The sequence below is a fragment of the Triturus cristatus genome, chromosome 9 (assembly GCF_964204655.1).
Source record: "Triturus cristatus chromosome 9, aTriCri1.1, whole genome shotgun sequence".
Lineage (NCBI taxonomy): Eukaryota > Metazoa > Chordata > Amphibia > Caudata > Salamandridae > Triturus > Triturus cristatus.
Genome location: NC_140592.1, coordinates 487,024,029 through 487,048,254, shown reverse-complemented (window position 1 = coordinate 487,048,254; position 24,226 = coordinate 487,024,029). Strand labels below are relative to the sequence as shown.

Here is a 24,226-nt window from a genome sequence, read left to right as displayed (position 1 = left end):
TCCTCTTCCTCAGCTGAAACAGAAAACTGCAGGTCAGCCCCAGACACACAGCAAGGGCAGCACTCCTCCTCAGTCTTCTTCAGCTGTTCTCTTTGGCAGGGATACCTTCTTGATCATGAAGTTTTCTTGTCTAAAGTTTAGGGGTTTCAGCTCTGATATTTATACCCCAAAAGACTTTGTTCTTCATGTGTGAGGGGTCCTGGACCCAGTCCAAACCAGTTCTGGGTGCACTCTGCCAGTGCACATCTTCTTCCTTTGTGAATGTGGGCCAGGGCCATCAGACGCACCGCAGAAGGTGTAGCCAGCATTGTGGAAGGCAGGCACAGCCCTATTCAGACCTAGGTGCTACTCCTCCCATCACTCCAAATGCAGATAGGTCTATTCAGCCTAGTGATGACTCACCCAGCCTCCTGGAGCCACCCCAGCCCCTGTCACTCACAAACCAGACAGTCAATTCACAAACAGGCAGAGGCACACAGAAAGGTTGAACAAGAAAATAGCCACTTTCTAAAAGTGCTATCTCCAAACATTGAATTTAAAAACCATCCTCCCTAAAAGATGTGTTATTAAATTCTGAGTTCAGGGATACCAGATTCCAATTCTCGATCTTGCTGCTATGGGAAGATATGCAGGTAAACAGGTTACACAATATTCCCCATTCTGTCCTGTGGGCAAGATAGCCTTTCAACAGTGAAAAACGAAATTGGCAGTATTTCACTATCAGGACATGTTACCCACACTACTATATGTCCTACCTTTCACATACACTGCACCCTGCCCAGGGGGGCACCTTGGGCCTACCAGAGGGGTGTCCTATATGTAAGAAAAAGGAAAGGGTCAGGCCTGGCAAGTGTGGACACTGGCCAGGTCAACATGGCAGTTAACAAACTGCACACAGGCACTGCGGTGGCAGGCCTGAGACACAACCTTAGGGCTACACCTGTGGGTGGCACAATCAGTGCTGCAGGCCCACTAGTAGCATTTGAATCACCAGCCCTAGCACACTCAGTGCACTTTACTAGGGACCTACTGATGAAACAAATATGCCAATCATGGATAACCAATCATAATAACAATTTACACTGAGAGCATATGCACTTTAGCACTGATCAGCAGTGGTAAAGTGCCCAGAGTCCTATAGCCAACAGCCACAGGTCAGGAAAAAATTCCTATTTTTTCCTGACCTGTGGCTGTTGGCTATAGGACTCTGGGCACTTTACCACTGCTGATCATTGCTAAAGTGCATATGCTCTCAGTGTAAATTGTTATTATGTTATTATGGACGAAGCAAAAATGTTTGAGGAAAACCTGCAAAAAGGGCCATTTCCAACACATGGTTTTTGATGCATCCCCAGATTTACCAAAAGTGGTAGACCTAGAAATACTCCAAAAAGATACGCTTTCTCATGGAAGGCGTAACGAGGAGAAATATCTTTATTTCTCCTCGTTACTTCCTCTTTCTATGTGTGCTGCATTCTGCGCACATAGAAAGAGGAATATGCCTCTCAGGATTGTTTTTGTGAAGGGAGGTGTCATCCCCTGCTTGTTCTGGGTGGTGTGGCCCTTTTTTGGTTGGGAGAAATGCAGGCTGTGTGCTCCTGCCTGTTTTTTCCTGTGGTTCTCCCATTTGCTGTGCTTGGACCGCTTGGGATGCTGCTTTCGGTGTGTTGTCCTGGGTGTTCTTTGGGGGTTCAGAAGGCCAGCTTCCTGGCTTTGGTATGCTCCATATGCTATGAATGGGGCGAGGCCTGGAGGGACCTAGGAGTAATGCCCTATTACGTACTGGTAATCTTCATTACTCCTGGTCGAGTTGTCCTCATCCCATTCATGACACCCCTCCCTCCCGGATGGCCGGCCTTCCTGTTGGTGGCTTGGTACTCCAGGAAGAATGCTGGGTAAGTACTGGTTAGGTACTCGCAGTGGGAGGGGGTGGGGTAGGGGTCACAGCATTCCTCTGTTCTTGTTTCTGTCTGGGAGATGGTTATCTCCATATGTCATGAATGGGACCAGGACAAAGGGACCAGGAGTAATGAAGATTACTGGCAAGTAATAGGGCATTTGTCTACTGCGCACCCACACTCACGTATGAGCACTAGAAAGGTGGTTCTTAAACTTTCACCTTCTGTGGACCACAGAGTAACCATTACAGGAATCCAGGGACCCCTACAATCATTGTTGAAATCCAGTGACCCCCACCAAGTCATTACTGGAAGCCAGGGACCTTGGCCTAAGCGAATTTGATTATTTGAACCGCAGAATAATACATAAAAATACAGAAACAAGCATTCATCAAACAAATACACAAATATTGAAATACCTTTTTAAATTCGCAAACAGTTATACAAAGAAATTAATAGGAAGGTTTGACAGTTTCTGAATTCAACTGAGGCTACAAACCTTCCATGCTATATTCTGTTTGATGTACTTGGACTGCTCCAAAGAATCTTCTGAGAAAACAAACATAATGTTTAGCATCCAATTTAAAATTCCTTCACATTTACAGAACATTTTAAAATGTTCAGTTTTACTTTTTTCTACTCTTTTTCTATTCTCTTTTTTAATATATTAATAGTATTTAATTTTCTAAACAGTTGTGGACCACCATAGAATGTGTCAGGGAACCCCAGGGATCCCCGGAACACAGTTTAACAAAACGCTGCACCAGAATGATAAGCGCCTGGTGTGCCAGTTTATGGCACTGAAGTTAGACAAATACAACTGAGGGATATCAAAAGGCATTGCTGTGGACTATACAGAAATGAGGGAAAATATAATTTAGTCCACGTGTGAACAACATAAGAGACCATATACACTTATTGTGTAAAGAAGTACATAATGTTTTTTGGTCAGCATGGCTTGCAACCACTTTAGGGTTTGGGCAAGGCAATTCTCCCCCTGAGACCGTGCTTGTGCTCGCTCGCATGTGCATGCATCGCAACACACTCCACGGAAGCAGGAGCAGAGTCGAGCAGAACAGAGGAGGGAGCACTGTTGCCCTTCCCTGACTTTCTGCAACAAAGGAGCTGACCCAAATCTTGTTCATTCCCCCCCAAGCTGGCGTGACCAAAGCATGTGGACCTGCTCAGCACCATTGCCCCTGCTGTACCCATTTGCCTCGCCACTGCGCCCGTTCCACTCACGGAGGTGGGTGGATTCAGGTGTACGGCAGGACAAGGCTTTCTGGCTCAGTTGCGGGCATAGCTGCACAGGTTGCTAGGACTGTTGGTGTTGTTTGATCTTGGCCAACTTATGGGAAGCCTTGGAGGCTATTGCAGGGGGGTGGAGCATGTGCCCTTAAGGAAACTGGGCCAAGGAATTGGATGTCCAGATGTTTGGGCCCTGTGAAATTTAAAGACTAGAGATCAAGGCGATCACGGAACAGGAGGTCCCTGCTCAGCTTAGCACCAATCTCTCCTGTTTTCTTGCTCTTTCTGTCCCAATCCATCTGATACTACAACTACTACAACCTACAATCTACGGACCCCAGATTACAGAATACAGACTGAGAACTGCAAGAGCTATCCCTTAGTTTCTTTTGTATGTGGGTGGAGAGAGTGGAAGCAAGACCAGGGGGAGGAGGTAAGTGGATATCTGCTGTTCACCTGCTCACTTACCGTTCTGCCTCTACTACGTTGTGACCTTCTGGCAGAGGCTCTCCTGGTAGCGCCACCACCGTTATGCTCAACAAACCTCATGGGTGTTCCCGCTGCGTAGTGCACGACTGTGTAGCAGGGAACTGTGTGGACTGGGGGAAGCTTCAGCCCTAGTCAACTCCTCGTCATGACGCCGACTTTGTACGCCCCGAGGCTCCCCTTCTGGAAGATATCACCATAGGCAAAAGGATGGGTATATTTGGAAGGTGGTGTGTGTCCCTAATAAGGAGATTGAATGCGTGGAATGCCGTCTCTCAGCTACAGCTGCAACTGTAGCTTTGGATAACTCTGACCTAGTCACTCCTAGTGTGCGACTTGCTAACCCGTCTATGGGCGATGCTTTAGCGGTTCCAACTACTCTAGGCCACGAAGCCCACAGAGCAGAAGCAGTGCAGCACATTCCAAGCTTAGAGAAATCCTCTGATGACGGTCCTCCGACCAAAAGGAAAAATCATAATGGGCCTAAAGGGAAAAGACCTGGATCTGGTGCTAAGTGAGAGGGAGTGGCTGGTCATTGTTTATCAAGGGACCCTAGATCTATTCAAGACATTGTGACTACTGCACATAATAATTTGCTTGTTTCCATTAAGGAAATGTTGCATGAGATAATTCTGCCTGTTAATAAGCGTCAAGATGATATTGAAAAAACATCTGTAATATAAGATTTTAAAGTGTTAATAATGGGATAACTTCTTCTAGTACACAGTTAGTGTGTGCTTCTGCGCCTCTCTTAGCTCCAACATCAGTGGCAGCCCACAGTACCACTTCAGTGTCCACTAATATTGCAATATCGCCTATTTCTGCCCCTGATTTTTCTTCTATGTCATCCATGCAAAGAGGAGGGCAACCACAGATCCAGACCCAAACATTTCCAGTAACTAAGGTGAAATCGACTCACTATGACCTTGTAACAATTAACCTACCCCAGCCTGCTCACCTTACATATCAGTAATGGTTAACGTACCATCGTTGAATCCAGGGCAAAATGAATCCTTTGAATCCTTAAAGAATAAAGTTGTGTATTGGCTTTATTAGAATCATGTTCTTCCACCTAATAGACCACACCAAATATTGATGACCTGGACAGTGAGGTGGGTAGGGCCTTTAAGGAAGCATTTTAAAGATGAATTTATCATCATTAGTCTACAATATCCAGACCTCACAGAAGAAATCCGAGCAAGGGCTATGCATATTTCACCCTTCTCCAGGAATACTGGATTACTCCCATTGGGTTTCTTATATCACTATTTATGTCACTCAGCAACAGGACCCCAACAATAAAATGAATAGCCACCCAGTGTATAGAGTGAGTTACCAGATTCTTCCACCCTACTCTTCCACATCTAACTGGTTCCAAGGATTGGCTTCACCACATGATAGCGACAGAAATGAATAAGGTATGGTGGGGGAGATGTACTAAACAAGAGTGGGAGCGGAATCTAACAAAGCGAACAAAACAGACCCGGTGGCCGGGTTGCTAAAACTTAATACATCCTGTTTAAATGATTTGGAAGATATTACTGGGACCTATGGCCTTGTTCAGTCATAGATGTTAAGCCCTGTAGTTCCAGTGCTCCATCTAGTGTCGAATGCCCAATAGTTAGCTCTAATAATGGATCAGTGGTTCCCAAACTGTGAACCGTGGCTCCCTGGGGAGCCGTCAAACCTAGCCAGGGGAGCCGCGCACCAACCACTTTAATGCATTTAATGTTGAAGGGTGTGTTGGCTTTAGTTAAACTAATTAGAGTTAAACGTATGATGTCGATGATTTGTAAGTGACATGCCTAAAGCTGTAAATGTAGTGCCTAATTGATGACATGTCGAGGGAGATGACCACCATATTTCACTGAATCCCCACGTTCCAACACTTCCAAAGTAAGTAGAAGATTCCTGACTTCTTTTGTTAGACTCGATAATAGTTTCGTTTTTTTCCAAATCCATTTTACACCTGTTAGATTTGGGTCTCTAGTTGGCATAGGTAGGTACCTGTGACAAATAGGGATCCTTGCGTCTAGTCAGGGTAAAGGGGTACACTCCTAAAATAACCCCTGCTCACCCCCTTGGTAGCTTGGCACGAGCAGAGAGGCTTATCTCAGAGGCAGAGTGTAAAGCATTTGTGACCACATACAGTAATCAAGTGACAACACTACAGCTGGACACCACCCCAGTTTTATATAAAAAAGAAGTATTCTTTATATAGAGTTATCACAAGACCACAAACGACACAAATCCACAATACTGTACTTAAAATGGCAGAATTAGCTTAGTTCTCTTAAGATGGTAAATGCGACACTCAGAGTTCAATGTACCTTAAGATGCGTAACGCAAGACAACGAAAGTGTTGCAAGGTCAGTGAAGAATTGAAGATCTGGTGCAAAGGAACAAAGATGGCGTCTTCTTGGTGCGACACGATGCGAGCCGCGACAGGCCCTGCGATACGCTTCCCGGTGATGCGGCGGCGTCTGATGTGACGTCAATCCTCTTCTCCGGCGATGCGAGTTGCTTCGACAACGATGCGAGTCACGACAGGCCCTGCGGCACGCTTCTCGATGGCGGCATCTGATGCGACGTCGATCCTCCTCTCGGGCGATGCGAGGCACTTCGGAGACCCTGCGATGACTCAACGGTTCTTTCGGGCCGCGACAGGCCCTGCAACACGCTTCCTGGTGATGCAGCGGCGTCTGATGCGACGTCGATCCTCTTCTCCGGCAATGCAAGGCGCTTTCTCATTGTGAAGCGACAGCGGCAGTGCGGTGACACGCTTCTTGCTCGTGAGTCGCGCTTCCAGCTCCTTGCGACACGCAGTCCCCTAGAAAGCCTCGCAAAACAGCAGGCACTTCCTAAGAACTCTTGGGGAGCTGGTGGGTGGAGTCTGGTGTCCCTGAGACTTCAGCAGCAGGCAAGCTCTTTTCTCAAGCCCATGGAGATACTTCACAAGTTGAATAAAGTGCACACAAAGTCATTTCTCCTTTCTTTGGCAGTCAGGCAACCATTGCAGGCCAATCCCCCAAGCTTAGGGATAGTCTCTCCTCAGTCTCTTCTGGTTCCACTCCTCAGCAAAGGTTTCTTCTTGCTTCCCAAAGAGATCTAAAGTTCTTGGGTTTGGGTGCCAATAGGTATACCCAGTTTCTCTTTGTTCTCTGAAGGCAGAGAGACCTTTGCCTAGTCCAAACCAGTTCTGGTAAGTCCTGGAGCACTCTGTTTACATGACTCCTTCTTTCCTTTCACAGTGCAGGGCAGAGACATCAGACACACCACAGGAGGTGGAGCCAACATTGTGGAGGGAAGGCACAGCCCTATTCAGGTCCCAGGTGCAACTCCTCCCACCCATCTACATGGAGATCTCTCTATTCAGCTCTGTGCTGACTCACCCTGTCTCCTGGAATTTCCCCAGCCCCTGTCACTCAAACTCCAGACAAGGAATACAACGCCTAGCAGAGGCAGGTTTGGATGGTTAGACAAGAAAATACCTACTTTCTAAAAGTGGTATTTTCAAACACAGAATGTTAAAACCAACTTCACTAAAAGATGTATTTTATCATTCTGAGTTCAGCATACTAAACTCATTTCTTCCATGTCCCCTGAGTCTGTTAGGATTATAAGAAGTAATAATCAAACTGCCCATTCTGGCCTATGGGGAATAGGTAGCCTTGCAATAGTGAAAAACTAAATTGGCTGTAATTCCCTACTAGGACATGCCACACACATCAGGGCTTATCCTACCTTATACTTATAATGCACGCTGTCTTTGGGCCTACCATAGGGGTGTCTGATATGAAGAAAAGGGAAGGTTTAGGGACTGGCAAGTGGGTGCACTTGGCCAGTCAGTATGGCAGTACCAGACTGCACACAGGCTCTGCAATGGCAAGCCTTAGACACACTTTTACAGGCTGCTTCTGTAGGTGGCACAACCAGTGCTGCAAGCCCACCAGCAGCATTTGGATTACCAGCCCTGGGCACTCCTGGTGCACTGTACTAGGGTCTGACAGGTAAACCAAACCACCAATCATGGAAGCACTAATCCATACATCAATTTACAATAGGGAGCACTTGCACTGTGGCACTGGACAGCAGTGGCACAGTGCCCAAAGCATCTAACACCAGCAAAAACACATGAGGCAACAGCAAAAAATGGAAGGGAGACCCACACCAAGGTGCCAGATCTACCAACAACAAAACAAGTTATCAGGAAACTACAGTTGTCCTGTTTGCTAAACACACTAAGGGGCAAATTACGATGTTGGTTGGAAACTCTTCCAACCAATCGGTTCCAGAATTGTTTCTGACCGAATAGGGTTCTGTGAGTCCAACCGACCGATTACAATGCTTCTGAGCATCGTTCGGTCAGACTCGCATTGACTCCAACGGGAGCCTGTGTTCCGAAAGAGAACACAGACTCCTATTGAAACAAGCATTGGCATAGCCAATAGGTCTCGCCTTTGGGACCTTATAAGTATTTAGTTATGCAGCAGGTCCCAAAGGCGAGACCTATTGGCTATGCCAATGCTTGTTATTCCTTGAAACCAGTTCTCCTGAAATATTATCAAGTCGATTTTCATATGCAGTTTTACTGTGTTTGATCTGCCAAACTTGTGGTGTCTGGAAGCTGGATTGCTGTACTCAATGAACCCACTGATAGGGTGACTTGACATAGACCACGATTCCTGTAACGCGATGATTTCAAAACCACTTAAAAAGGCCATGAGGTCATGGGACCGAAGTTTCTTCAAGAGGCCACTAATATCAAAGAATGTGTCTGTAATGTTGAAGCAGTGTTATAACCCAACATGTCTGATTAGATATGAATTTTATAAACTGAAAAAAGAAAAAACTGCGAATATCAGAACCTGAATATTCCTTAATGTCACCGAATCCGAATATTTTTCCAGGGCTGCTCTCACGGGCAATATAAAAACCGTTTGGTGTCACATAGCTCCAAGTCTTTTACTGATGACTGGGAGGGGGAGTGGGTGGTGGTGGACGAGCCTCCGTTTGCAGCCATGTGACTGCATAGATGGCGTCATGCATTACAGTGGTGAGATTAGAAACCAGCCTGTTCGGTTGTCCTTAAACTAAGTGGCTTGTAGTCTCTTCTGTGTGTCATGACATGCAACAGCCGTCTGTCGTCACATACTCCGTCACAGCACAGTAACATTATGCAGGCAGGTTGGTGTACGTGATTTCAGGAGCACCTAAGGGGCACCAATACAGCATTTCACTACTGACGTTTTGTTCATAGCAATCCTCTACAAATTCACGAAACACTGAGGAAAAATGTAGTTAGAAGGCCAGCAGGAGGGCCCGGGTAAAATGAAAACAAGATAAGGCTGGGCGCGGGAGAGTTTTGTACGCAAAGTCTATGGAGATACAGCAAACGAAAAAGAAACAAAAAGCACAAGCAAAAAGGAGACGGAGAGGGCGGAGCGAGTGAGTGGCCGGGACATGTGGGCGAGGAGAGAGGCGCGTACGAGCTTGGGAGAGCAGTGTGCTCATTTTCAAGCACTGCACTCATGCTTGTGGCGCGCCCCTGCTCGCTCGCGCAAGGTGGATACCGCCACAAGCACAAGTGTGTGCTTGAAAATGAGCAGAGCCACGGCTAAAGGCCCTCCTAATCAGCGCATGCGCGCTGCGTAGGCGAGACCTAAAAAGGGGTGTTTGGGGAAAATCTTGCACCCTGTGGCAGGCGCCTCATGGTGCCTACCACACTGTGCATAGTTGGAAAGAGGGGTCCCTTGGGTACCCCTATGGGCCCCAACCAGAGGCCTATGGGTGAAGGGGGGTTCTACTACGCGCCCCCAAAGTCAGAATCCGACAGTGTTTTGTGTCGGTCAAACCAATTTTGAACAGCTGTCAGATTCGGACATCGTAATCAATCAGTCAGAAACCAAATCTGTAGAGCTGTACGATTCAGCTCCGAATGACTCGGGCTGTGCGAATGCTGAATCGGAACCGAATCGGACAGCCTGAACGGTTTCCTTGCATCGTAATCAGTTGGTCAGAAATGTATCCGATTCGGACGGAAACATAGGTTTCAAATTCTGTTAATAGCCTTTCCGACCGACATCGTAATCGGCCCCTAAGTATTATCAAGTATTGACATTTGCGCTTGAATCATGGGTAGTTCCAGTACACATTTCTTTCAGTACACACACATTTCCTGACAGGCCTGCTCTCTCCTTGAGCACAGGGAAGTAAAACACCATATTCGGCATAATGCCAACTTTTGGAAGCAAGAAAGAGGGACTTTAAAAAAAAAAGAACATTCTGAGGAATGTATTTTTCTTGCATTCATTTGGAGGCAATTTAAGGGAGGAGACAGCAAAAATAAAGCTGTATGTGGTTTAAAAAATCGTGAGTCACCCTGCTGAGACAGGTGTGTTGGCATGTATCACATGGGTAGAGATCGATTTGCATGCAAATAATCTTCAAGCGCAGAAACACTTTGGCAATGGGGCCTACATGCATACGGATGCTATCTAGCACTGTAAGTGGGATAAAAAAGTTTGAGAGGGTACTCTAATAAAGGCATGGGCAAAGAAGTGTAACTAGGAATATTGTATTCGAGGGGCCGCCTTAGTAATACGTAACGCCCTGTGTATATGATTATAAAACCTTCATTAGTGTCATCTTAATTATTTTCAGGGAGAAAAATACAAGTACTCCAGCGGCCGGGCTTACATCCACCCCACCCTCCAAAAAATGTAACAGTGGGGAGCCACGGGCAATGGCCAATGGGTCAAGGGAGCCGCGGGTGGAAAAAGTTTGGGAACCACTGGATCAGAGGATTGCTATTTATTTGCTACATGGAACATATGTGGGCTGCAGAACAAGGTGGGCGAGTTAGAATGGTCTACTAATACCACTGGGCTGAATATTATATGCCTCCAACAAACTTGGTATTTTTTGGACGCTATGCCCTCTTCTATGGGAAGGGCAAAAGGAGGTTTACAAGTCCTAACTTCTAATAAGCGCTCAGTTAGGATTAACCGATCTTTATTAGCCGGACCGCATACCCAGATGCTATGGTTATCTAATAAAAGGGGACCTAATGTGGGATTGGTCAACTTTTATAATAATGTTTTTAAATCTACCCATAGCTCCATAGATCATACTTTAGATGCTGCACTGGAAGCTTTTATATGTCCATTTCATTCCGAGTTTATTGTGATCTGGGCTGGGGATTTAAACATTCAGCATTGCCCTTTACTGCAATCCCAGGTTTGTGGATATTCCAACTGATATGAAGGTGATTTGTTGCATTTCTGTCACAATGACTGTGGCGATACGTTGAATTCACTTATCTTTAAATATGATCTCCTTATTTTTGAGAGCAAAAGTGTTTGGAATGAGGTATGGATCCCATCTTTTACTGGCAGAGATGCCTGCAATCTAATTGATCATGTGCATGGCCCCCAGTAATACATTGGGTACCCCTTGTATTATTTCATCTATACTTAGCGACCATAACCTGATTGTATTACTTTTTTTGTTCTAGGGCCATAAAGGAGTGGACTCAATAACAGCTACTGACATCACTCCAGTTAGGCCAAATGGGGTCCGTATTAAATGGCCAGGAGTGGAACCTAACAGCTTACGAGAGAAAATAACTAAGAGGAATTTAACTGAGCTTAGCTGTTGCCTGGGGTAGGTGGTAACCCAGGAACATATGGCAAATAGTTTTAAAAGCATCCTCAGTTGTGTTAACATCCTCCTGACAAGCAGCTTCAGACACGCACCAGCTAAACGTTGGGGGTGGTTCGATCCACTATGTACTCGGACCGCTCAACAGCTGAGAGAGGCTTTACATCGCTCACCTAGATATATAGTTTTAATCAAGACTCCGCAATAATTATAAGCAGGCAATTGCCACGAGGAAAAGGTCTTTACAAGAATTGTCATGGTCCAATTTGAGACAAGGTGCAGAGACAAGGGATAGTAAGCTGTTTTGGAATAGGATTAATGCCCCTATTTTGAAACCTGATAGATCCCCGAATTTAACTCCTTTGTAGCCTGCAATGCAGGGGTGATACATTTTTCCAAAAATGTTAATGATATTATAAACGTGGGCAGAAAAATGGGGACTGATCGAACCTGCAGTTGGGATCGAATCCCACTTAACATCTCTGTTGATGAAGTTATTTGTGGTATAATTTCTAGTGCCCGTGGAAGGGCCTCAGGGCTGGATGGGGTCCCAGTAGATGTTTTTAAGGCACCCAAAGAACTATCGAGACCAATTTTAACTAGGGTTTTCAGTGAGCTGCCAAAAGTATAATTCCCCAGTCCTGGTCTGTGTCAATAATCATCCCCATTTTTAAAAAAGGTGATAAATCAGATCCTAAATGCTACCGCCCCATTTCCCTCCTGGACTCTTCTGTAAAATTGATGAGCAGGGTTTTACAAGTAATGGCATATGAGCGCAACAGTCTGCAAATGCTAAACTTAAAAAGAGCAAGAATGTAAGAGGATATTTGAATTTTCATCTAAACTGGGTCAGCCCCCCATTAAATAAATGATCGAGATTTACAAGGCTAAAGTACTACCTGCTGATTCATTTGGGGCTGGACTGTGGATGTACACTACTAGCAAACTCTTCAAGTTGAAGAAGACACTCTTTTAAAACGTCTGCTTTGTTTGCCTGCCTCAGCCCCATCCCTAATTCTGTATAAAGAGGTGGGATTGTTTTATCTGGAGGATTCTCTTTTAATAAAACCATTATTGCTCTGACTCTCCATCTAGTTGAAACAAGAAACTAGCTTTACCAACCTGATTATACTCAATTGTTTAAAATTGGAATATGCCTTTCGCATTCCATGGCTGGCCTATATGGTTTTCATGTTCAAGCCTGCTTTCCATTTGCCAGAGGGTGAGGAGCCAGCACAGGTATTTGCATTACCTTAGAGTCACATTAAAGCTGTATAGGTCTGAAGCTAGACTTCTTGTAGAGTCAAAGAAAACAATGGTTGCTATGTATATGTCCCTGGAGGAAAGGGAGAGATTTCAGGAGTAGTTGATGTGTGTTAAAAACAGCCAACACCGGCATGCCCTAACTAGATTTAGAAATGGTATGGTGAACCAATTGGTTGCATTTCCGAAGATGGATGCCTACGCAACTGACAAAACTCCATGTCCTTGTGATGAAATGAGTAAGCAAAGCACACAGCACTTTATTTTCTTTGTAAGTTTTATAAAAAGCTGTAATGTCAATATTTGAAACCCCTTTTTATTATGCAGAATACAAGAAACTATAACGATGCACTGACATTTCTGCTTTCCCTAAACAATCAATTTGTGTTTTTGAGCTATTCACCTAAGGAAAAGTATTGTGTCAGATTCTGTCGAGTGTCTATGATTGTTATTTGATGACATCCTAAAGAATGTTATTGTTCTATGTATCATATTGCTTGAATTGCTTTTTAATCGAATGAACTTTTATGGCAGTTTTTACTCGCTGGATAAAGTTCTTGAAATTGAATTAGGCAAGGTAATACCGCATTGTGGACTAACAGGAGAAAGTACAGCCACTATACACAAAGAATTCAACTGTTGAACGTTATTTTTAGGTTACGGAGCAAACTATGTAATAATCTAATCGGTTTTAATGGTTTCATTTGATAATGTTTCTTGGAAAATCGGGATATCAGTTGAACTATTTTATTGCAAAAGTTGAAATACATATATTTTATTCATTTTTCTCACCCCGGGTTTGCATGTCTCAACAGCTTCTGAGTTTGTGTTTTTTCAAGAGTGTATTAAAACAGCTAACTGCCTAGACAAAACTTTTATCACTAAGGAACCCACGACACAAATAGGACTGAAACACACAAAATATCAGAATGAACAGTAGCTTGTTTAAGCATATGTTAATCCCCCTGCAATTATAAGCATAGAGTAGCAATGCAAACATGAACATATGCACAACATATCAGCACTTTTCTGAAAAGATGTATTTTATATTTATTACCACACATGAAACTCTTTTGCAAACAGGGTACAGTTGATACAAAATATTAGAATTACATAATTTTTGTGAAAAATGTGATTTGCACCAAAATATCATTATGTACAAACTGGACAGATGTCCTCTTAAATATCACCAAGAAACATTTTTGCATAAAGAAGAAATTTGTCCCACAATATTGTGGTGTATATTGGCAGATATGAATAATATGATAACTTGAAAATAATATATTTGTACAAATACCATATAATTCTTCAAGAATAACAGCATATGTTTCTAAATTATGGTTCTGCCTTAATGTGCATCCTTTAAAGAGGATCTATTTGTCTCAAAACAAAACATGTGATACATATGCAAACTGGATACAGTTTTCTAACAAATACCAGGCACCAATTACCTGTAAAAAATAACTGGGATTTTGAACAAAAAGTCATCAGGAAATAGTCTCGAATTTGCTCCCAGATATTCTAATGAAATATTTCTGAATGCAGAATGCAGACCTTCGATGTCTTATCTTCCTTAAAATAGAATAAAGTTAAAATAACTTTAGCGTGAAAAGTTTTTTCACAGTAGCTGCATTACACAAAATGGTATAAAATATTTATTGAAATCAGAAAATATATTTTCCTAAATTATGGGCATAAAATGTTTCTGGATATTGGTAGAATTTTCCATAAATAAAACAATGCCTGTTTTACTGAGCTCAAATGACTTTTCCCCAACCTAGCGCATAAACTGTTTAAAGAAATAAACATGTAACAATATTAATTTATACACAGTGTGGAAGCGTTCTCTCAGTTTCTGAATTTATTTTAGCTAACTGAACAGATTAACCAGCCAATTTCAGTTTGAAAGGTTTATCTCAATGCATTGAATTGATCCCACAACATAAAGTTGTAATGATTCTGAATGTATAAGGAATTTAAGCCAAAATATCGGTCTGACTTATTCATGCCACCAACTTGAATTACTATATTAGACAATATACATATATGAAACTAAGATTATTCTGCGCAACTATTAGTACTAATAGTACTAAGGAAACATTTACTTTATCGTTATCCATGCTATATATTCATGTTTAACCCATGTGTCCACTAAAGAAAGACTGTGCTGGGTGCATGAAGGGTTGCTCTCATTAGTAGATGTTATATAACAAGATCGAAGGCCCCTCACTATTGAACGCACTAGCAGGGAAATTTACCAGGAGCTGAGATCATAAGCTGTTCATTCTTTTCTGCTAGTTTGCACGTGTTTTGTTGCTAAGGTTAATATAGAGTCAAACCTGTGTTTTTTACTTGCTGCACACTACCATGCCTCCATGGCAGGCCCAGACAGGGCAAATATAGATTGAGAGGGCTGTCCTAAGCAGGATGGACCTACCAATGCATCAAAGGTTGTGACCCTGTGGCAGATCATTCACAGCTGCGACTGACTGCCGACAGAGCTAGCAAATCCTTCACTGAAAGCCAACTGCTATTCCGTCACCTTCAAATGAAGTAGGGCAATCCTGAGCTTGATAGGGTGGGAGAAAAGTTGATTTATGAGATTTGCCTGTCCCAACAAGCTCTACATGATCCATATTGTTTTTATGTACTACTTCCTGTGAATGTTCTTATGGCAGGTTAAGGAGTCTGTGGTTGTAGAAGACTGATAGGTATGGATCAGATCCTGTTGGAGAGGACTGAAGGTTTATTTGCATTGAGAGAGTTCCATGGGGATAGTAAATTACTCTTCCTCATTGTGGCACTTCTCCTTTTGTTGCCGCTTGGGTTAGAACAGCAATAATGCTCACTGAACAAATACCAATGTTTAAGGTTTAAAGAGCACCTACACAAGACTACACGCTCTAAATATGGGTAATAATTACCTATACTTTCACATAGTTCAGACTGAGTTTCTTGAGACACCTGATAATTATTGTTTTAAGGCTGTCTCTTGAAACCTGCATCTTTCGGTCTATTAAGGAGCTCGCATTCCCCAGACTGCAGGGCGAGCTACGACATGCAAGTCATGGTAATTCCAGACATTGCTATTTCTTTGGTTGGGAAGTGCAGAAAGAAATCAGTTTCTGCATAAATCGCCATGGCCCTGAGAGCATTCCACAAGGTAAATGTGCGTGGGATGTCACTGACTCCTGAGAGTTCTGAGTAACTATGTTATGCAGTGTCAAGAGTTGAAGTGCTGAGAAATGCAGGGCTGTATGGAATTAAAAACAGATCTGGACTCTTCAGTGTATTCAGACCGGCTCATGGCTTGAAGGGTGTTATAATACTGAGTTAAGTATATTATCCTCCACTGAAGTAACTAACAATTTATATGAAAAAAGATCTAAAAGGAATCATATCAAGCCATCTACAGCCTGTAAATTGAAGTGTACATCCCGCTAAAAACTAACATGGAGACCAGATGTCATTTCTCTCTCATCACCATATGGAGTGACCTATACATATAAAAATAAAAGATACAAATATGAACAATCCTTAGTTGTACTGTAGTTTGTTTTTTGTATACAAAAATCACTATGGCAGATGACGTATGCAGCTGAACTGAATCAGAAGTTGTCTTTGCAAGTAGACCATAATGCTTTTGACACTTTGTAGAGTTCAGGTAGATCAAAATACCTATTGACATTAAAGGGCCAAAACTAGATTTTCGTTTTAGCGCTTTTACACCGATTCAACAGAAAAAAGGTCAGCAACATAGATAATACTTGAATGATAAATTGTTGATATAAAACATGGACCTTTATATAAAACAAAAAAGCCAAGTTTGAAACGTGCGTTTATTTGTTGATTGTCATTCAAAAAGAATTCCTTGCCTGAGAAGTCTTTCTATGTGTAGAAGTTGAAGAACATAGTCCAACAAGTGGAACAGTGCAACACTCCCTGGTCTACACTTGCTCCCAACTAATGTAGGGCATCAGACACGATTATGGAAGATCTCTCCACTGAAGATCTTCAGTGTAACAGGTCCAAATGAACATAATTCATCCAATTTGCATAGGAAGATCAGGTCAAAAGTCCAGACCCGCTCCAGCACTCCATAGTTAAAAAGCAAATATATTACACAGTCATTGAAATAAGATCCAGGTAGAAAGTCCAAAACGTGTGATCCTGGGATGCGGAAAGTTAGACGGATGATGATCATCACCCTTTTCTCTCTCCCTTTCTCTCCTTTCCTGCAAGACTGGTGTTTTCATGAGGGTGTTGGTGGAAATTCATGGTCCACAGCGACATTCTTGATTCATTTCAAATGAGCGAAGCATCAACCCTCTGACTGGGTCCAGGTAGGCAAAGGGCGTCAATGAAGTTGTTACCGGACAGCAGTTCACCTGAAAGAAAAAAAAAGTAACAAGGGGAGCAATTAAAAGAAGATAACATATCAAAGGAAGATGTCCTTTCTCATGATTTTACAAAAGTGCACAGTCTAAAAAGATTTAGTTTTAACTTGTGGATCAGCATCTTAACCTAACAAATGTATCTTAAAAGAAAGATCGTTTTCCAATCGTAATCTCAGCCTGAATCGTCTGAACAACTTGCTTCACTTGCACAGTTTTTTCATTAACAACGTGTGTCTTTGCTATAGATAACATTCATTTCAAGTTGGTTTTCCTAAAACACTCAGTAAGCTGTGACCTAACGAGCACAACCATTTACTGAATTGTTTTGAACACTGATGACAGGAAGATCTAATTAATAACACCAAAAGCTATTTAGATGCAAACACTGCCTGAAACGTCATAGCTCTGATAGAGCGTCACAAGATTCTGAAATTTGTAGGGGTGCATCATATTCATCGTTAGCCAGCACCCGCATATTAATCAATGTATGTTTAGAAGGGTCATAGAAATGTATTGATGTAATCGTTTAACTTAGAGGTGATTAGAAATGTAATAATGCTTTTGTGAGGATCAATGTTGCAAGTTATTGTGAATGTATTCAACAAAACGAATAATCATTCGTTCCGTATAATGCAATGTATTAGGCTAAACGTGTGCCATGTTAAAGTTTACGCATAGGTTGCTTATTCACGTTCATGAAAATAGTGAACTAATGCTTAGAGTGTGGTTTAATAGAGTGGTTAATGTGTAAAGGCCTGATAACATATATGCTAAAGAGAAGGCCTGTTCATTCCTTATGTTAGCTAATGTTGTAGGCCGAAAATATGATTCCCTTGGAAAAGGCTTTGGGTTGCAGGGAAATGTAAAATCCCAAAAGATGTGAAATGGTTTTCTCGTTCCCATGTTTCTGTTGCAGGTGCAAGGACATTTAGCTCGTTAGAGAGAATAGATCTTTGTTTTAGGAGTTAGGATGCTGTGAGAAGCCAACAGGGGAGTGCATTGGAATCTGAGATAGATACATTTGCTGCGCAAGGGGCATGGGACCCAAGGTCAAGCTAACAGTCGTTGGATGCAAGACAACTTTGTGGAAAACTACCGAGAGAAGACCTGGCCGAAGAGGTGTGCCGAAGGGCGTGTTCTATGATTCTGGGGTTTCGTATTAGGGACAGTGCCTCGTGGGTTGGGCAGATGAGGTTTAGACGGGAAGCTAGAAGGAGCATCTTAGAACGAGCTCTGACTAAGTGAAGGTATTTCTTAAAGGAGTCTTCACTTCTGACACCTTTTCCTTGATTCTCTTGCCTGGGATGGGAATGCTAAGTAGGGATGTCACCTTAGAGGTAGAGTAGGGACAGACTAACGTTCTTCTTTTTGACTAATGATTCCCAATTTAGACATTAGCCTTACAATCGCCTTTTTGATGATTTTAGAATCTGTAATTCTTGTGTTCTGAGTCGGATGAGAATCTTACGTAGGCTTGCATTTGTATTAGTGCCCATTCACCTTTTACACCTTGTTTTGAGGTGTTTGTATGTTCAGTTATTTTTGGTTGTAATAAAATCTTACAAATTTTATATTTGAAGGCAGTGGTCCTTTCCAAATGAAGTCCAATTGTGGTCGAGATATTTTGATAATTGTGTTCATCCCCTCCACGCTATCTGGCAAATAAAAAGATCCTGGCGACCTGTGAGGATTCTTGGAGATAATCAGGTAGGCAGGAATCCGGCTTTAACAGCTCTAAGCAACATAGGGAAGAAATCTTTAAAAAATACTGCACTTGCCATGTTATAAATAACACGTCTTTAAGGAAAATATGGATCTGGATTTTCAAGCAATTTAGGCAATACATGAAAGGGTAGAAGTAAATCTTTGCACATACAGAAATAAGGATGCAAAGATTAGTATGGGATGGCTAGTATGGGATGGCAAGCATGGTATGCCCAGAAGCTGCTTCTGGATATCCAGTGCTGGGCTCTGGATTCCCCAGTGAGGGTGTTGATATCTTCCTCACTCGATGTTGAGGAGGAGTACGCCCGCCACACCAATGTCTTGCACAGAAGTGGGCAGTAGATATAACTGACATTCACCTCAAATCAGCAGCAGTAATGTGGAACATGTGCAGAGCTACACCGCTAGGCTCTGCTCGATGATATCCTTAGAGGAGCCCACAGCACTGATGACCTCCATGCTTTATCACATGGCTCTCTTGTACTCTCACTAACCAGCAGCAGGTCGGCTATCATGAGGAGTCAATGCTGCTGGAAGTTTCCCAACCACCTCTCATTCAGTCACTTCGGAGTTAAGATAAGCAACATGATGTTGACTCATGCTCAATTGAGTCACACTATAAATATCAGTATTACTAAGAGAAGAATGAGGATCATCGAATGTACTGCCCATCCCAATGCTGTCTGTTCTTCTACAGGAGAGATATTTACCAACGGAACAATTCTCATCAATGCTGTATGCAACTCGTGCCCCTCTACAAAATGACAAGCACAGTGGTTTGTGGAAATTATGCAAACCATTAATCTTGTGATTGATATTCTCACTTCCTCTTACTTATCATTGTTTGACTTAGCGAAACAACAATGAGGGTCTAGCACCATATATTACAGTAGCAGCAATAAGGATCTAATATAAATTAGGAGTATATACCTCAGTTTACACAATAACTATTACCTGTTTCAAACTTTCAAGACACATAGGTGACCCTATACATCCCTGCTTAGCAAAAGAGGCTTTAAGTAGCTACAGTCTGTGCTAGTGCTAAATTATCAAAGGGTTCTACTCTGGGGACAATCGCCAACACCCTGAAGATAAAACACCTCCTCGAGAAAAAAAAAGATTGCTCAAAATAAATGTTCCAACTTATTGGACAGCAAGCAATCAATGAAGAAACAGATAAACGCAGTCTCATTCGCCTGCTTCCACACCCTACACATGCTCCGCAAGATCTTCAGCTGGCTCCCAGTCAACATCAGAAGGAAGCCACGCAGGCCCTCATCACCAGCAGGCTGGACTACGGGAACACACTCTACATAGGAATCACCTCACGGCTCCTGAAGAGACTACAGACACTACAAAACGCATCCTCAACCTTCCCAGACGGACCTATATCACACCACACGTCAAGAAGCTGAATTGGCTCCGGATCAAGAAGAGATGCCAGTTCCAGATGTTCATCCACGCATACAAAGCCCTGCACAAAGAAGGACCAGCATACATCAACAAACGCACTCCCTTCTACCAACTAACCAGACACCTACGATCTGCCTCCCTCTTCCTCCCAGACCGCCCCCCCAGGTCGCTGAAACAACAGTGGCTGACACTCTATCTCACACTTGGTGACCAAAGCTTGGAGCTACCTTCCCCTGCACCTCAGAATCACCCCATCGCTCTGAGAATTCAGGAAAGGACTCAAGACCTGGCTGGTTGATTGAACACATAGCCATGAAGCAGTTAGCTAATCCAGCCTATTTAGCCCCTTACGTGTGATTTGACGCACTTTATAAATCTCTGATTGATTGATTGAAAACAATCAAGACATATTGCCAGTTTTCACTATCTATTTTTTTGCATCATCAAAAGAGAGCACTGTGGCATCCCAGTTCAATAAGATCAGATCTCCTCTGGAAATACAAATCAGGCAGCAGCACTAACCACCAGGTTGCAGGTGATGTCCTCCGCATCTTCGATGAGGAAGAGATTTGCCTTTTAATCTCAATGTGAGTCTCCGTGGCATTTGACGTTGTGGCTCATCCAGCTCTTCTAAGAATTGTAAAATATTGCTTTCTATAGAGGACTTGTTCTCAAATTATTTATTTATTTCCTCCCAGATCGTGATCACCTAGTGAAAATATAGGACTATATTGCCACAAATTCACAACAGAATATGAATCTTTAAAGGGTTGATCATTTCTCCACATTACAATTGAGTACTCAGGGAATGACCTGCAAATAACCATTCACCTCCATGGAGAGGGGTACTCTGCTTTATATGAAGGTCATGGACAAACAATATGTCTTTGACCTCGCTGACTGCTTAGATAATTAAGAGATGAATGTATCAACATTATCTGAAAATCTTCCTTTCAATGACAGAATTTACACTTCTCTCCTCCTCGTCTTATGACACTTCAAAGCAGAACTGAATGTTACAGACCTTGGACTCTCAAACTTGGGTCATGACTTTTAAACCACTAGGCTATATTCTGGGTAGTATGATGCAACTCAATCTACACGTCAAAAATACAGTTGTGGTTACCCGATTTCAACTTAATCTACTGAGGAATAATACAAATTAGGTTTCAAAATCAGACTTCTACTAGAGGTTCAGACCCTAGTTACATTTTGCTTATATAATAGTAACTTTTTTCTAAAAGGCCTGCAAAAAACAACTGAGTAAGGTGCAACTGCACAGCACCAGGACAGCTCGCCTGATCTCAGGCAACTGACTTTTTGTCCACATGACACTATGACTGTTGCAAGCTTTTGTTAGGCTTTGGACATACACTTTGATGGGGCACTCCTAACCATTTAGCACAGCAAACTTGATAAAAATTATTTTTTTCCAAAATTATTTCTACCATCATCCTTGACAATCCCTTAACTTTCCCAATTCTATGTCTGCCTTATCTTTAGGTGGACCTTCATATCTCCATTGACCACCTTTCTTTGCCTCCTGTAGTTCCTTGAATTTTCACAACTCATGCACATCACTCTGCATTACTGTCAAGTGGTTCATCAATGTCATGGTTGACACCTTCAGCCATTCCAGAGTATTTAGCTAATAACCATTTGCACCTTGAAACTTGCAGTTTTGCTCAGTATATGTATAAGCTTGAGAATCTCACTATGCAATGTGTTGTTGGTAAAAAGCCAAGGAATCTGATGGGGGTGTTGTGCAAAGAGCGGGGGTCACTTTAATCTCCCTCATCTCTTCTGTGCACCACACTTTATTGTGTCTCTCAGCTATCCCAGTCTCTCTCCCATGATAAGCATAGCTCTATAAATGTACCGTAATGTAGATCAGCTTTATAATCATAGTAATTCATTAATTAAATAAGGTTGACAGTTTTGAATACATAAAATCACACCTTGGATCTTCCACCATCATTGTTCATGCACAGATGCCCTACATTTTTGCTGTCCACTGCCTTTGCTTTTTTTTACGGGCGGACTGGCCATTAATTCCATTGGGCATTTCTCCCAGGGGCTGAAGCCGTTGAAAGCAGTGCCGTCTTAATGCATGGGCACGCTGGTTAATTGCCCGGAGACCCCACGAGCATAGGGACCCCATGCAGACCAGAATTTAACAAAATGTTCCGTTAAACATTTTTATTCCTGTGAGTGGTTGTGTAGGCAGGGCCCGGTGCACTGTTTTGCCCTCGGGCCTATAATGCTGTTAAGGCGGCCCTGGTTGAAGGTAGGTTTTTGCAGGCCAGTTGCCACTGGTAGTATATATGCCATTCTCTCTAGCTCCCTGAGGTTTGTTCTAGAAGTGGGGGCAGAGGGAGGCGAGCAAGGGTGGTTAGAAAGAGTGAGAATGGACTGAGATTAGAGAGAGCGAGGGAAGGAGAGAAACAGAAGATGGACAGGAAGAGGGGATGAAGAGAGTGAGAAGAATTGGCACAGTGGAATTCTCTCCCGATGCTCACTTGTTCTGCACTAAGCGGCTGGTTTGAACAATTTTGTCTGCGATCCTTTTGGTTAAAAGTCGGGTCCTGTTTCCCTCGAGCTCTGGGGTTACAGAGAAGAACGAAAATTATGTCTTACCATGGCTGCTTTATTTGGTAGTAAAGTGATATATTGAAATGTAACAACTTTAAAAGGTAGTGCCTGCAAAGTCATGTGACAGCCACCAGCTAAGCTCCTTCTTTCCTAGCCACACGCAAAAAACAAGGTCATGGGCAGGACTTGTTATTGTCTTTTTAGAAAGCTATTCTTCTTCTAGTGTCCAGCTGTGTGAGCTAGAGTGTGAGACCTTGTGAAAGCGTTGGAGCTGGGTAGATTAGTTGCAGCTCTCCTTCCCTAGTGATGCATGACAGCAGTCCTGTTAGAAACGGGGTAGCGTGGTGCAGAGCGGGTGGGCCAAACTCCGGAGGAAATGTGTAAAGCATCCACGCAGCACACACAGGCGACACACGAGGCACACTACAAAAAGAGACCACACTAGTTTAGGTGAAAAACAGTATGTGTATTGTAAAATAAACACATCAGAAGGGAATCACAGGTACAGATAAACTGTGCCAGCAGGCACCGGGTAATAATTCACAGGGGGACTATATACAGGGCAGCACCAATCGGGCCGCTGCCAGAACCAACACAAAAGATACAGAATAGTAAATGTGGAGTCCATCAATGAACATGTAACCGCCAGTCGCTGCTGGCAAACCCCTGCACGTAGCATACATCGCTTTAGGCCTATGTCAAATTGGCATTAGGCATGAAACGAAAACATCTCTGCCTCTCGGTAGGCATAAAGAATATCGGGGTATGAGGCATTAACCATGAGCCTAGAATGAAAACATCAGGTCAGCATATAAACACATTATGCGCAAGCCTGGAAGGAAAACATCACGGCATGAAAACGTTACGCATACATTGCAATCAGCATAAAAGTATTAGGCATAACATATTTGCATACATCACTTTAGGCATATACTAAGTAGGCCTTGGGCCTAGAACCTTACGCAGGGCATCAGTAAGCAGGAAAACATTAGCATGGGTGCACCTGACACAAACCCCACTCAGGCCAGGGTCAGCAGCGCCAACCTTTGGGAAAAAGATATTAGGCAGGATCACAGCACCTCCTAGGGCGCGAAAACACAACGTGTAGACCTTCAGCATGGGACCTACACATGAGGCCTAGATGCAAAACATCCCTGCATCATCATATCCACATCAAAGCATGGAAGCACTAGGCCTAACTCTTGGATATAGAACGCAGTATGCTTTCTATCCGCATACGTCACAGTGTGCATGAACACCTGAGTATGGGGCATAAACATGTGGGCCCAGGGCACCCTCCTTAGCCTCAAAGCCTGAGCAACGCATTAGGCAGTAAATCATCAGCATAGATGTATTAGGCGCAACAATAGGCATCGGAGCATGAAGTGTAAGACATATTAGGTGTAACCTCAGCACCTTATGTAACTACACCTGGGTATGAAAGCAACAACCTTAGGGTAACAACACGTCATGCATACGTCATAGCATTAGGCGTCCTCAACTACCCTATGCACCAATCCTGGGGTATAAACCCCTTAGGCA

The 24,226-nt window shown here is 43.1% G+C and overlaps 1 protein-coding gene across 1 annotated transcript in view; it reads right to left on the bottom strand.

Moving 5' to 3' along the window:
• Window positions 1-13,604: 13,604 nt before the first annotated feature.
• LOC146798182 (uncharacterized) overlaps window positions 13,605-24,226 on the bottom strand; it is a 179,516-nt gene continuing 168,894 nt past the window's right edge. Inside the window, exon 5 of the mRNA XM_085625454.1 lies at window positions 13,605-16,945. Within this exon, the coding sequence (XP_085481580.1) occupies window positions 16,832-16,945 (114 nt within the window). The 3' untranslated portion in view covers window positions 13,605-16,831. The remainder of the gene's footprint in view (window positions 16,946-24,226) is intronic.